This window comes from Oncorhynchus gorbuscha, linkage group LG18 (assembly GCF_021184085.1).
Source record: "Oncorhynchus gorbuscha isolate QuinsamMale2020 ecotype Even-year linkage group LG18, OgorEven_v1.0, whole genome shotgun sequence".
In the NCBI taxonomy this organism is placed as follows: Eukaryota; Metazoa; Chordata; class Actinopteri; order Salmoniformes; family Salmonidae; genus Oncorhynchus; species Oncorhynchus gorbuscha.
In genome coordinates, this window is record NC_060190.1 from 78,680,857 (window position 1) to 78,696,720 (window position 15,864).

The 15,864-nt window shown below is 41.5% G+C and overlaps 1 protein-coding gene across 1 annotated transcript in view; it reads right to left on the bottom strand.

Annotated features, from left to right (window-relative positions):
• The window catches only part of LOC124003943 (metabotropic glutamate receptor 7-like), a 393,623-nt gene that overhangs the window by 149,178 nt on the left and 228,581 nt on the right, over positions 1–15,864 (bottom strand). Inside the window, exons 6-7 of the mRNA XM_046312602.1 lie at positions 14,336–14,536; positions 4,239–4,378 (exon numbers count right to left, since the gene is read on the bottom strand). Coding sequence (XP_046168558.1) covers positions 4,239–4,378; positions 14,336–14,536 — 341 coding nt within the window. The remainder of the gene's footprint in view (positions 1–4,238; positions 4,379–14,335; positions 14,537–15,864) is intronic.

Sequence of the window (15,864 nt, forward strand, 5' to 3'; positions counted from 1 at the left end):
GCTAATTGGCATGACATTGCATGAGAGGGTGTGGCCCTTGGCCCTTTACCATCATGTCAAGTTGCACCCCTTCCTGGGCATTATACCAAGGGACAAGTATAGCAGTTATTATCAATCTCTTCCTCTTTACAGTAACAAATATGTGCACAAAATAACAAACATCTATAATCTACGTTGATCTATTTGCATGTTTCCACAGCTCCATGTGTCGCCAGCCCACGAGCAAGTTTGAAATGTCACTGTGTACCAAATATCACACCATTCCTTATAAATGGCACCCTATTCCTTATAAATGGCACCCTATTCCTTATAAATGGCACCCTATTCCTTATAAATGGCACCCTATTCCTTATAAATGGCACCCTACTCCTTATAAATGGGACCCTATTCCTATTCCTTATAAACAGCACCCTACTCCTTATAAATGGCACCCTACTCCTTATAAATGGGACCCTATTCCTATTTCTTATAAATGGCACCCTACTCCTTATAAATGGCACCCTATTCCTTATAAATGGCACCCTATTCCTTATAAACGGCACCCTATTCCTATTCCTTATAAATGGCACCCTATTCCTTATAAACGGCACCCTACTCTTTATAAATGGCACCCTATTCAAAGCGAGCAGGCCTTTCTAATCGACCTGGCCCGGGTATCCTGGAACGATATTGACCTCATCCAGTCAGTAGAAGATGCCTGATGGTTCTTTAAAAGTAATTTCCTCACAATCTTAAATTAGCATGCCCATTTCAAAAAATGTAGAACCAAGAACAGATATAGCCTTTGGTTCACTCCAGACCTGAAAGCCCTCGACAAGCACAAAAACATCCTATGGCGTACGGCACTAGCATCGAATAGTCCCCGCGATATTAAACTTTTCAAGTCAGGAACCAATACACACAGTCATTTCTGAAAGCAAAGAAAACTATCTTTTTCAAACAGAAATTTGCATCCTGTAGCTCTAACTCCAAAAAGTTCTGGGACACTGTAAAGTCCATGGAGAACAAGAGCACCTCATCCCAGCTGACCACTGTACTGAGGCTAGGTAACACTGTCACCACAGATAAATCCCCCCCCCTTCCCCCGCAGCTACTTGCCAGAGCCTCCCCAGTTTCGTCTTCACCCAAATCCAGATAGCAGATGTTCTGAAAGAGCTGCACAACCTGGACCCCTACATATCAGCTGGGCTAGACAATCTGGACCCTCTCTTTCTTAAACGATCCGCTGCCATTTTTGCAACCCCTATTACTAGTCTGTTCAACCTCTCTTTCAAATTGTCCGAGATTCCTAAAGATTGGAAAGCTGCGGTGGTCATCCCCCTCTTCAATGGTGTGTGACACTCTAGACCCAAACTGTTACAGACCTATATCCATCCTGCCCTGCCTTTCCAAAGTCTTCGAAAGCCAAGTTAACAAACAGATTACTGACCATTTCAAATCCCAACATACCTTCTCTGCTGTGCAATCTCGTTTCTGAGCTGTGCACCTCAGCCATGCTTAAGGTACTAAACAATATCATAACCGCCATCGATAAAAGACAGTACTGTGCAGCCGTCTTCATTGACCTGGCCAAGGCTTTCGACTCTGTCAATCACCATATTCTTATCGGCAGACTCAATAGCCTTGGTTTCTCAAATGACTGCCTCGCCTGGTTCTCCAACTACTTCTCAGATAGTGTGTCAAATTGGAGGGCCTGTTGTCCGGACCTCTGGCAGTCTCTATGGGGGTACCACAGGGTTCAATTCTCTGGCCGACTCTTTTCTCTGTATATATCAATGAGGTCGCTCTTGCTGCTGGTGATTCCTTGATCTAGAAACTAGAATCGGCTTCCTATTTCACAACAAGCCTCCTTCACTCACGCTGTCAAACGTACCCTCGTAAAACTGACCAACCTACCGATACTCGACCTCAGCGATGTCATTTACAAAATAGCCTCCAACACTCTACTCAGCAAACTGGATGGAGTCTATCACAGTGCCATCCGTTTTGTCACTAAAGCCCCATATACTACCCACCACTGTGACCTGTATGCTCTCGTTGGTTGGCCCTCGCTACTTATTCGTCGCCAGACCCACTGGCTCCAGGTCACCTATAAGACTTTGCTAGGTAAAGCTCTGCCTTATCTCAGCTCACTGGTCACCATAGCAGCACCCACCTGTAGCACGCGCTCCAGTAGGGATATCTCACTGGTCACCCCCAAAGCCAACACCTCCTTTGGCTGCCTTTCCTTCCAGTTCTCTGCTATCAATGACTGGAACGAATTGCAAGAATTGCTGAAGTTTGAGACTTCTATCTCCCTCACTAACTTTAAGCATCAGCTATCTGAGCAGCCTACTGATCGCTGCACCTGTACACAGCCCATCTGTAAATAGCCCATCCAACTATCTACCTCATGTTGTTTTTATGTACTTTTCCTGCTCTTTTGCACACCAGTATTTCTACTTGCACATCATTGTCTGCAAATCGATCTCTCCAGTGTTAATTTGCTAAATTCTAATTACTTCGCTACTATGGCCTATTTATTGCCTTTTGCACACACTGTATAAAGATTTTTCTATTATGTTATTGACTGTACTTTTGTTTTGTTTATGTGCTGTTCTTTGTCACACTGCTTTGCTTTATCTCGGCCAGGTCGCAGTTATAAATGAGAACTTGTTCTCAACTGGGCTACCTGTTTAAATAAAGGTGAACTTAATTTTAAAATGGCACCCTATTCCCTATAAATGGCACGCTATTCCCTATAAATGGCACGCTATTCCCTATAAATGGCACGCTATTCCGTATAAATGGCACGCTATTCCCTATAAATGGCACGCTATTCCCTATAAATGGCATGCTATTCCCTATAATGGCTTCCTATAAATGGCACCCTATTCCCTATAAATGGCCAGCTAATTCTTGATTTCGACTGGCTGAGAAGCGCTGCCAGCCTGTCTGTCTGTCTCGTCTCGACTCCCGACATGTTCATTACTATAGATCGAATTTGAATTTTTAAACAATTTTGCAAATGTCAGAGAGACAGACAGGAAGGTTTATTCTCCGCTGTTGAAAACTAAATGTTAGTCTAAAAGAAATGTGAGATAATGTTGAGATGTTTTTTTATAGTGGAGCTCAAGTTTATAAATTGCCTGGCTGGGCTGATGAGACAGTGAATTGTGCAGTCAGATGTAACAGAGTAAATAGGCATTTTAAAGTCATAGATTTAGCCGGTGGTAATTTATGGAATAGACACGGAATGGAATGTGGTTTTAACCAATCAGCATTCAGGATTAGAACCACCCGTTGTATGATTCCTTGTACTGACCACACCGGCAAGCATGAATCATTTCATTCAAACTGCTCACGCGCGTCAATGAGCATCTGCATAGCCAGGCGCTATAATAGAGCGTACATTTATTTTAGTGCCTGGTGCACTGCAAGTCCTGCCTCTCCCATCTCCTCTCTGGTTTTTAGGAGCATATAGACATATACACACGTGGGTGAATAAAAGATGAACGAGAACCACAGTCCAGTCGGTTGCAGTAATACACATTAAAGTTGGTTGCCAATCGCCATATTAAATCCACAAAAGAAGAAAAAAGAAGAAGACTGAACTAGGAGAGAGTACTAGGAGAGAGTACTAGGAGAGAGTACTAGGAGAGAGACCTAGGAGAGAGTACGAGGTGGGAGTACGAGGAGACTGAACTAGTAGAGAGTATGAGGAGAGTGTACGAGGAGAGAGTACTAGGAGAGAGTACGATGAGGGAGTACTAGGAGAGAGTACTAGGAGGGAGTACTAGGAGAGAGTACGAGGAGAGAGTACTAGGAGAGAGTACTAGGAGAGAGACCTAGGAGAGAGTACGAGGTGGGAGTACGAGGAGACTGAACTAGGAGAGAGTACGAGGTGGGAGTACGAGGAGACTGAACTAGGAGAGAGTACGAGGAGAGAGTACGAGGAGAGAGTACCAGGAGAGAGTACAAGGAGAGAGTACGAGGAGAGAGTACTAGGAGAGAGTACGAGGAGAGAGTACGAGGAAAGAGTACGAGGAGAGAGTACGAAGAGAGAGTACTCGGAGAGAGAGTACTCGGAGAGACAAACTCAACATGCGCACGATAATGTAACAGAGTATCCCTGTCGAAGACAAACTCAGACCACTAGGATGCCCTCTTGGTGTAATGGTTTTAAGACGATGGGTTACTACGCGGGAGACCTTGGTTCAAATCCCTCCGCTTGCATATACACACATCATCGTACTCACGTTGAGCTGTAATGTCTCTGTCCACTGTCCAATGTTCTTGTACCCCGGGGAGCTGTTGTTGTTGATCTGATACTGGAACAGGTCGTAACGTCCCGGAGCATCACCGTTCCTGTTGAAATTCACTGACGTCCCAGCACTTCCTGTAACGGGAGCAACGGCACAACTTGACGCACAACTTGACGCGCGCTATGTTACATCCCTGCACTTTGTAAAAAGGCTCAGTTTCCTAACATGAACATATGTAACAGTATAACTTTAGACCGTCCCCTCGCCCATACCCGGGCGCGAACCAGGGACCCTCTGCACACATCAACAACAGTCACCCAACGAAGCATCGTTACCCATCGCTCCACAAAAGCCACAACCCTTGCAGAGCAAGGGGAACCACTACTTCAAGGTCTCAGAGCAAGTGACGTCACCGATTGAAACGCTATTTAGCGCGCACCACCGCTAACTAAGCTAGCCATTTCACATCCGTTACACATATAATCACTGGGTAAATATAATTCTGGGTAAATCTCTGAGAGTTGCACACCTTGATTGCACAATATTTGCCCATTATTCCTTTATTTTTTTTCCAAATTGTCAAGTTGGTTGTTGATTGGTAGAAAGCCATATTCAAGTCTTGCCATAAGGATTAGGATTTTCAAGGTGATTTTAGGTCAAAACTCGGCCACTCAGGAAAGCAAGTGTTGGAAAGCAGAACCAGGTTTTCCTCTAGGGTTTTACCTGTGCTTAGCTCCATTCTGTTTATTTTATCCAAAAAATGATGACAAGCATACCCATAACACGATGTAGCCACCACTATTTTTAAGAATATGAACAGTGGCACTTAGTGATGTGTTGTGTTGAATTTGCCTTAAAACAATACACTTTGTATTTAGGACAAAAAAGTGCATTTCTTTGCCACATTTTCCATGTAGTATTACTTTAGTTACTTAATGTAATATTTTTTAGTCTGTACAGGCCTCCTTCTTTTCACTCTGTCACTTAGGTTAGTATTATGGAGTAAGTACAATGTTGTTGATCCATCCTCAGTGTTCTGCTATCACAGCCATTAAACTCTGTAACTGTTTTGAAGGTGCCTGTTAGAAGGTTGACCCGCCCACAATTCCTAGTAACCTGTCCGCAACCACCCGACTATATGTGATGAAGTGAAAATCTGAGGACCTAACTCGCAAATATAAAAAATGTGATATTAGGCTACAGTCAAAGACGTAAGAACGATGTTTTTGACAGGGTATTTTGTTGCTAGAAAATGTGCTATTAGGCTACAGTCAAAGACGTAAGAACAATGTTTTTGACAGGGTATTTTGTTGCTAGAAAATGTGCTATTAGGCTACAGTCAAAGACGTAAGAACAATGTTTTTGACAGGGTATTTTGTTGCTAGAAAATGTGCTATTAGGCTACAGTCAAAGACGTAAGAACAATGTTTTTGACAGGGTATTTTGTTGCTAGAAAATGTGCTATTAGGCTACAGTCAAAGACGTAAGAACAATGTTTTTGACAGGGTATTTTGTTGCTAGAAAATGTGCTATTAGGCTACAGTCAAAGACGTAAGAACAATGTTTTTGACAGGGTATTTTGTTGCTAGAAAATGTGCTATTAGGCTACAGTCAAAGACGTAAGAACAATGTTTTTGACAGGGTATTTTGTTGCTAGAAAATGTGCTATTAGGCTACAGTCAAAGACGCTATTAAGAACAATGTTTTTGACAGGGTATTTTGTTGCTAGAAAATGTGCTATTAGGCTACAGTCAAAGACGTAAGAACAATGTTTTTGACAGGGTATTTTGTTGCTAGAAAATGTGCTATTAGGCTACAGTCAAAGACGTAAGAACAATGTTTTTGACAGGGTATTTTGTTGCTAGAAAATGTGCTATTAGGCTACAGTCAAAGACGTAAGAACAATGTTTTTGACAGGGTATTTTGTTGCTAGAAAATGTGCTATTAGGCTACAGTCAAAGACGTAAGAACAATGTTTTTGACAGGGTATTTTGTTGCTAGAAAATGTGCTATTAGGCTACAGTCAAAGACGTAAGAACAATGTTTTTTTTGACAGGGTATTTTGTTGCTAGAAAATGTGCTATTAGGCTACAGTCAAAGACGTAAGAACAATGTTTTTGACAGGGTATTTTGTTGCTAGAAAATGTGCTATTAGGCTACAGTCAAAGAACAATGTTTTTGAAGAACTAGAAAATGTTTTTGACGTAAGAACAATGGTATTTTGTTGCTAGAAAATGTGCTATTAGGCTACAGTCAAAGACGTAAGAACAATGTTTTTGACAGGGAACAATGTTTGTAGGGTATTTTGTTGCTAGAAAAAAATACAGTCAAAGCTATGTTTTTTATTTTGGCTAGAAAAGTCTATTAGGCTACAGTCAAAGACGTAAGAACAATGTTTTTGACAGGGTATTTTGTTGCTAGAAAATGTGCTATTAGGCTACAGTCAAAGACGTAAGAACAATGTTTTTGACAGGGTATTTTGTTGCTAGAAAATGTGCTATTAGGCTACAGTCAAAGACGTAAGAACAATGTTTTTGACAGGGTATTTTGTTGCTAGAAAATGTGCTATTAGGCTACAGTCAAAGTCAAAGACGTAAGAACAATGTTTTTGACAGGGTATTTTGTTGCTAGAAAATGTGCTATTAGGCTACAGTCAAAGACGTAAGAACAATGTTTTTGACAGGGTATTATTTTGTTGCTAGAAAATGTGCTATTAGGCTACTAGAAAATGTCAAACAGTCAAAGACGTAAGAACAATGTTTTTGACAGGGTATTTTGTTGCTAGAAAATGTGCTATTAGGCTACAGTCAGTCAACAGGGTATTTTGTTGCGCTAAGAACAATGTTTTTGACAGGGTATTTTGTTGCTAGAAAATGTGCTATTAGGCTACAGTCAAAGACGTAAGAACAATGTTTTTGACAGGGTATTTTGTTGCTAGAAAATGTGCTATTAGGCTACAGTCAAAGACGTAAGAACAATGTTTTTGACAGGGTATTTTGTTGCTAGAAAATGTGCTATTAGGCTACAGTCAAAGACGTAAGAACAATGTTTTTGACAGGGTATTTTGTTGCTAGAAAATGTGCTATTAGGCTACAGTCAAAGACGTAAGAACAATGTTTTTGACAGGGTATTTTGTTGCAATGTTTTTAGAAAATTTTGTGCTAGAAAATTAGGCTACAGTCAAAGACGTAAGAACAATGTTTTTGACAGGGTATTTTGTTGCTAGAAAATGTGCTATTAGGCTACAGTCAAAGACGTAAGAACAATGTTTTTGACAGGGTATTTTGTTGCTAGAAAATGTGCTATTAGGCTACAGTCAAAGACGTAAGAACAATGTTTTTGACAGGGTATTTTGTTGCTAGAAAATGTGCTATTAGGCTACAGTCAAAGACGTAAGAATTATTTTGTTGCTAGAAAATGTGCTATTACGTAAGAACAATGTTTTTGACAGGGTATTTTGTTGCTAGAAAATGTGCTATTAGGCTACAGTCAAAGACGTAAGAACAATGTTTTTGACAGGGTATTTTGTTGCTAGAAAATGTGCTATTAGGCTACAGTCAAAGACGTAAGAACAATGTTTTTGACAGGGTATTTTGTTGCTAGAAAATGTGCTATTAGGCTACAGTCAAAGACGTAAGAACAATGTTTTTGACAGGGGGTGCAGGAATTTTGTTGCCTGGTTTTTAGATGCACTATGTGTCTGGTTGATATACTATCTTCTCGGGAGATGCAGAAATAAATGAATCAATTAAAAATGTTGCCTAACATTTTAGTGCAAGAAATTCTTCATTCTACAGGAGTTAATATTAAGAGGTTACAGACGTACAGTCCGTGTCCAGATGTCAGTTTCCTGTTAACCCATCTGAACAGTAGGCTACAGTTCCCTTGACGTGCCTATTTGAAGTCCTCGTCTTGTGTGACTGTCTCATTTGTCTCATTTGCGTCTCACAATCATCACACGTACATATACACGGAACTAAATATAGTTACATTATAATATTATAATTATAATTATAATACAGTACATAACATACTCAGCTCAAGAATTAGCTTTGCAATCTGGACCCAGTAATAGAATATGGTATCCTCCTACAGAGATGGTACTTTATATAAACTCTGTTAATCACACAACAGTAACTAGGACATTTAACTGCTTAATAGACTCCTTGGTTATTTCATGATACCCCTGTATGCTTGAAAGTATCTCTTAAAGTCATATCAAGATTAGTTTGTCCAGAGATATTTTTAAGGGAAGAGATTTTATGGCAACAGTGACAGGGGTGATTATGGGAAAATACCAAGACAGTACAAAAGACTGTGACTGCAGAGTCCCTGCTGTGCCTGCGTTGCTGTGTGGGCGGCGGATCGAAGCCTGTTGCCCCTTGCTAGCTAGTCGCTTCATGCTTCATTATCTCCTCTCACATGCTGACGGATGCCTCGACTCCCTCCGTCTCAGGGGTGAAGGAGTTTTAGAGGAGGAAGTATCGGCCTCTGTCTCTGGGTTGAAGGAGTTATAGAGGAGGAAGTATCTCCCTCTGTCTCTGGGGTGAAGGAGTTTTAGAGGAGGAAGTATCTCCCTCTGTCTCTGGGGTGAAGGAGTTATAGAGGAGGAAGTATCGGCCTCTGTCTCTGGGTTGAAGGAGTTATGGAGGAGGAAATATCTCCCTCTGTCTCTGGGGTGAAGGAGTTTTAGAGGAGGAAATATCTGCCTCTGTCTCTGGGGTGAAGGATTTATAGAGGAGGAGTTATAGAGGAGGAAGAATCTCCCTCTGTCTCTGGGGTGAAGGAGTTATAGAGGAGGAAGTATCGGCCTCTGTCTCTGGGGTGAAGGAGTTATAGAGGAGGAAGTATCGGCCTCTGTCTCTGGGGTGAAGGAGTTATAGAGGAGGAAGTATCTCCCTCTGCTCTTAGAGAGGAGAATAACTGACTGTTGTCTCTTCATTTACATTACATTTACATTTATATTTAAGTCATTTAGCAGACGCTCTTATCCAGAGCGACTTACAAATTGGTGCATTCACCTTATGACATCGAGTGGAACAGTCACTTTACAATAGTGCATCTAAATCTTAAAGGGGGGGGGGTGAGAGGGATTACTTATCCTATCCTAGGTATTCCTTAAAGAGGTGGGGTTTCAGGTGTCTCCGGAAGGTGGTGATTGACTCCGCTGTCCTTGCGTCGTGAGGGAGTTTGTTCCACCATTGGGGGGCCAGAGCAGCGAACAGTTTTGACAGGGCTGAGCGGGAACTGTACTTCCTCAGTGGTAGGGAGGCGTGGTGATGCACTTAACAGCCTCTTAGAGGTGAGTATCAGTGATCTCATGACCATCATATTATTGTAGGCTGCACGGTCAAGGGGCTATAAATAATAACAATAACAAAACCGCCAGAACAGGAAAAACATTTGATTTAAAAAAAAATAATGATATTGCAAAATTATTTATTTATTTTTGTCTCTTTAAATTTTTTTTATCTTTACACTGGAGATGTTTTAATTAGATCGGCCGGAGACATGTAATACCTACAGAGAGACTGACGGAGACCTACATGTAATACCTACAGAGAGACTGACAGAGACCTACATGTAATACCTACAGAGAGATTGACGGAGACCTACATGTAATACCTACAGAGAGACTGACGGAGACCTACATGTAATACCTACAGAGAGACTGACGGAGACCTACATGTAATACCTACAGAGAGACTGACAGAGACCTACATGTAATACCTACAGAGAGACTGACAGAGACCTACATGTAATACCTACAGAGAGACTGACGGAGACCTACATGTAATACCTACAGAGAGACTGACAGAGTCCTACATGAAATACCTACAGAGAGACTGACCGATACCTACATGTAATACCTACAGAGAGACTGACCGAGACCTACATGTAATACCTACAGAGAGACTGCTGGAGACCTACATGTAATACCTACAGAGAGACTGACAGAGACCTACATGTAATACCTACAGAGATTGAGACCTACATGTAATACCTACAGAAATCTAAAGCTCTCTCTCTGTCTGTCTAACACACTGACCTGTACAGCTCTCTGGGTGAGGGTCTGTCTTCAAATCTCCAGTGGTTGATTTCATGTAAATATTGTAAACCGCGTTTTCCTATTTTCCAACTGTAAGAGTTCCATGTAGAATAAACAATCGTACTGTGTAAAGCAGTGTTCTGATAATACTACATATCTGTTAATATCGCACCTGTCTTTAATATTTTATTGTTATTCACAGCCGATACAGTGGCTTGCCAAATTGTTCACCCCCCCCTGGAATTTTTCCTATTTCATTGCCTTATAACCTCGAATAAAAATGTATTTTGGGGCGATTTTGTATAATTTGATTCACACAACATGCCTACCACTTTGAAGATTCAAAATATATATATTTTTATTGTAAAACAAACAAGAAATCAAATACAAAAAAAAACAGAAAACTTGAGCTTGCATAACTATTCACCCCCCCCCCCAAAAGTCATTACTTTGTAAAGCCACCTTTTGAAGCTTACAGCTGCAAGTCTCTTGGTGTCACACCCTGATGTGTTTCACCTGTCCTTGTGATTGTCTCCAGGTGTCGCCCATCTACCCCATAATCCCCAGTGCATTTATACCTGTGTTCTCTGTTTGTCTGTTGCCAGTTGGTCTTGTTTGTTTGACTTTTGTGTCTCAGCGCCTGCTTTTCCTTGTCTCTCTTTTCTTGCTCTCTCAATTTTAACCCTTGCCTGTCCTGACTCTGAGCACGCCTGCCTGACCACTCTGCCTGTCCTGACTCTGAGCACGCCTGCCTGACCACTCTACCTGTCCTGACTCTGAGCACGCCTGCCTGACCACTCAGCCTGTCCTGACTCTGAGCACGCCTGCCTGACCACTCTGCCTGTCCTGACTCTGAGCACGCCTGCCTGACCACTGTGTCTAAACATTTGACTGGTACTGTATCTCGCCGCGTTATATTGAAAACAAATGTGAGAGTTAATAGATGATGTTGTAGGGAGCTTTATAAGATACCTACAAAGCCAATTAGCACATTGCTGAGTCGGCTAATTGCGTAGCCGTTTCTTCCCCAGAGGAAAATATTATGAAAATAGGATCATTGGAAGAGAAATTGAGCTACAAAATATTTAGAGGTCTTTGTGTCCTTCTCTTTTATTCCTCCTGCTACAACCTCATACAAGGTGTTTTATTCCTCGTGCTACAACCTCATACAAGGTGTTTTATTCCTCCTGCTACAACCTCATACAAGGTGTTTTATTCCTCGTGCTACAACCTCATACAAGGTGTTTTATTCCTCCTGCTACAACCTCATACAAGGTGTTTTATTCCTCGTGCTACAACCTCATACAAGGTGTTTTATTCCTTGTGCTACAACCTCATTCAAGGTGTTTTATTCCTCCTGCTACAACCTCATACAAGGTGTTTTATTCCTCGTGCTACAACCTCATACAAGGTGTTTTATTCCTCCTGCTACAACCTCATACAAGGTGTTTTATTCCTCGTGCTACAACCTCATACAAGGTGTTTTAAAGTGTTTTCAATGTTTTCAATGGTGATATTCATACTATTTCAGGCAGTGCCTGGAATTATGAGACCCCTGGTTTAGGGGTGCCTTTATAAGAAATAAAATACATGTTTATCAGCATATTAAATAGAAATCTTTAAATGTAATCATTTAGGGCAGTAGTGTATCTGTGTGTTGACGTCTGCGTAATAGAGGACATTGTTTTTCTTAAATTATAAACATGGTCTTTTCTCTACCTCCACTAAATCCAATCAATTCCTAAAACGTTTTTTTTCTCCTCATATTGTGCCTCAGAGTCTTTGTCTGTGTCTGAAATGGCATACTATTCCTTAGATAGTGCTCGTCTTTTGATCCGAGCCCTATAGGGAACAGCCATTTAGAACACAGCTTCCCTCTGTGGCCTTGTCTCTTCCACACAGTCAATAAGATATCCTGTGATCAGAGCCCTATAGGGAACAGCCATTTAGAACACAGCTTCCCTCTGTGGCCTTGTCTCTTCCACACAGTCAATAAGATATCCTGTGATCAGAGCCCTATAGGGAACAGCCATTTAGAACACAGCTTCCCTCTGTGGCCTTGTCTCTTCCACACAGTCAATAAGATATCCTTTGATCAGAGCCCTATAGGGAACAGCCATTTAGAAACAGCTTCCCTCTGTTTTCTCTTCCACCTCATATTGTGCCCTAGGGAACAGCCAGAACACAGCTTCCCTCTGTCCTTGTCTCTTCCACACAGTCAATAAGATATCCTGTGATCAGAGCCCTATAGGGAACAGCCATTTAGAACACAGCTTCCCTCTGTGGCCTTGTCTCTTCCACACAGTCAATAAGATATCCTGTGATCAGAGCCCTATAGGGAACAGCCATTTAGAACACAGCTTCCCTCTGTGGCCTTGTCTCTTCCACACAGTCAATAAGATATCCTGTGATCAGAGCCCTATAGGGAACAGCCATTTAGAACACAGCTTCCCTCTGTGGCCTTGTCTCTTCCACACAGTCAATAAGATATCCTGTGATCAGAGCCCTATAGGGAACAGCCATTTAGAACACAGCTTCCCTCTGTGGCCTTGTCTCTTCCACACAGTCAATAAGATATCCTGTGATCAGAGCCCCATTTAGGGAACAGCCATTTAGAACACAGCTTCCCTCTGTGGCCTTGTCTCTTCCACACAGTCAATAAGATATCCTGTGATCAGAGCCCTATAGGGAACAGCCATTTAGAACACAGCTTCCCTCTGTGGCCTTGTCTCTTCCACACAGTCAATAAGATATCCTGTGATCAGAGCCCTATAGGGAACAGCCATTTAGAACACAGCTTCCCTCTGTGGCCTTGTCTCTTCCACACAGTCAATAAGATATCCTGTGATCAGAGCCCTATAGGGAACAGCCATTTAGAACACAGCTTCCCTCTGTGGCCTTGTCTCTTCCACACAGTCAATAAGATATCCTGTGATCAGAGCCCTATAGGGAACAGCCATTTAGAACACAGCTTCCCTCTGTGGCCTTGTCTCTTCCACACAGCCAATAAGATATCGTGTGTAAACTTGCTTTGGATGTTTCATTCTCCAGGACGAGGGGGGAGCTATGAGCAGCAAACACCATTATCATGTCTTACGCATTTACCTTAGCCGCTGCCTGAATAACTCCGCAAACAAACCAGAACTGTGTTGCCTGTCAATTAGGCTTATCTTTTACTTCCTACTGTGTACAATAGAGCCCTTTATATACTTTATCCTTGTAAACACTGTTATGACATCACTTCCTACAGTGTAACATGGTTTCTTATGACATCACTTCCTACAGTGTGAACATGGTCTGTTATGACATCACTTCCTACAGTGTGAACATGGTCTGTTATGACATCACTTCCTACAGTGTGAACATGGTCTGTTATGACATCACTTCCTACAGTGTGAACATGGTCTGTTATGACATCACTTCCTACAGTGTGAACATGGTCCGGTATTTGTTTGTATACTTCACAAATGAAAGACAATGTTGCAGCCCTATCTCTGGCGGCAGTAGATTTATTTAACTAATATCGACCTCTAAATATCAGACCAACAGTTCCACTAAATATCAGACCAACAGTTCTACTAAATATCAGACCAACAGTTCTACTAAATATCAGACCAACAGTTCTACTAAATATCAGACCAACAGTTCTACTAAATATCAGACCAACAGTTGTACTAAATATCAGACCAACAGTTGTACTAAATATCAGACCAACAGTTCCACTAAATATCAGACCAACAGTTCTACTAAATATCAGACCAACAGTTCTACTAAATATCAGACCAACAGTTCTACTAAATATCAGACCAACAGTTCTACTAAATATCAGACCAACAGTTCTACTAAATATCAGACCAACAGTTGTACTAAATATCAGACCAACAGTTCTACTAAATATCAGACCAACAGTTCTACTAAATATCAGACCAACAGTTCGGCTAAAACGTTTACCAACACTGCGCCTAAATATTTCCCCGATATTTTAGTCTAAAGAGACTTTCATCAGGCTAAGAGGTGTTCATCACATCGTAACTATACTTACCATTGAACGTGACACTGCGAATGTACTTGAGCAGTTTTTTGCCCCCGGCCAGGTCCATATCGGGACAGATCCCAGAGACGTTGGGACACAGGTCTCTCTGCATGTTGTGAAGGGCGTGGGCCACGGCGTACACTGCATCGATCACAAACTGAACCTTCCCCTCTTGCTCGTACTTAGAGTCCGTCCCAATCCGCTCTTGGCCTGCGGATGAAAAGAGGACAATATTCAGGACATGTTTTTGGAAAGAGAAATGGTAATCACCTGGGTAAACACTGTAATATTCCTATGCATTTGAATTAATGACGTGCCTTTTTACATTTAGGACAATAACACACTAACATTACATGGTCCTTCTGTAGCTCAGTTGGTAGAGCATGGCGCTTGTAACGCCAGGGTAGTGGGTTCGATCCCCAGGACCACCCATACGTAGAATGTATGCACACATGACTGTAAGTCGCTTTGGATAAAAGCGTCTGCTACATGGCATATATTATTATTATATATTATTCCACAGACATGGGTTACCTTGCAACGATGCAAACCTTATTTAATAAATGAAAGGAATCACAATGTGTTGGTTTTTAATAACTTCAAAAGAGAGACAAGAGGAAACCCGGTTAATATGACTAACAAGAGCAAGGTACTGATACATTCTTACAGGGGTATTATAATGCTGTCGTGGACTTACACCTCATCTTTAGATCTGCTGTCTATATGGAGAGCCTTCACAGTTAGATTCATGCTGTTTTCATCACGATGATAGAGTGGACCCGTTGAATTAGACACAGTTTAATAGCCACTTTATTTCCCATGGTTACTTTTCAATCACCTTGGTTAATGTGGGAGAACTATATGAAAGGGCAACAACAACAAGCCATTGTGTTTTTACCTTTAATTCTACTGAAATCAACATCTCGTATTGCATTGCCTGTCAGGGAATGTAATACTACTTTTTGTTGTTTTTCCATGGACACATTTTTGAGAAATAGTACATTGCAATGCATTTACATTGAATATGTCACAAGCAGACATTTTGTTTTTACCGGCGACTATGATAATCTGATGACGATGATGATGATGATGATGATTATAATCAAAACAACAATTGAAAGAGTATTTTTCCTTCTTTACGATGACTGACTGACATTCTATTCTGACAATATGCTAATTTCCCGCGTCATGTTGATTACATCACATGTTTACAGGATTTCTGACAGGCTTGATAATCAGGGTCATTACATTTATTTATTTATATATATATATATATATATATATATATATATATGTTTTTACCTCCCCAATCCCCTGGTATCCAATTGCTAGAAGCTACTATCTTGTCTCATTGCTGCCAATCCCGTACGGACTCGGGAGAGGCGAAGGTCGAGAGCCATGCGACCTCCGAAAACACAACCCATCAAAGCCGCACTGCTTCTTGACACAATGCCCATCCAACCCGGAAGCCAGACGCACCAATGTGTCGGAGGAAACACTGTACACCTGGCGACCCGGTTAGCGTGCACTGCGCCCGG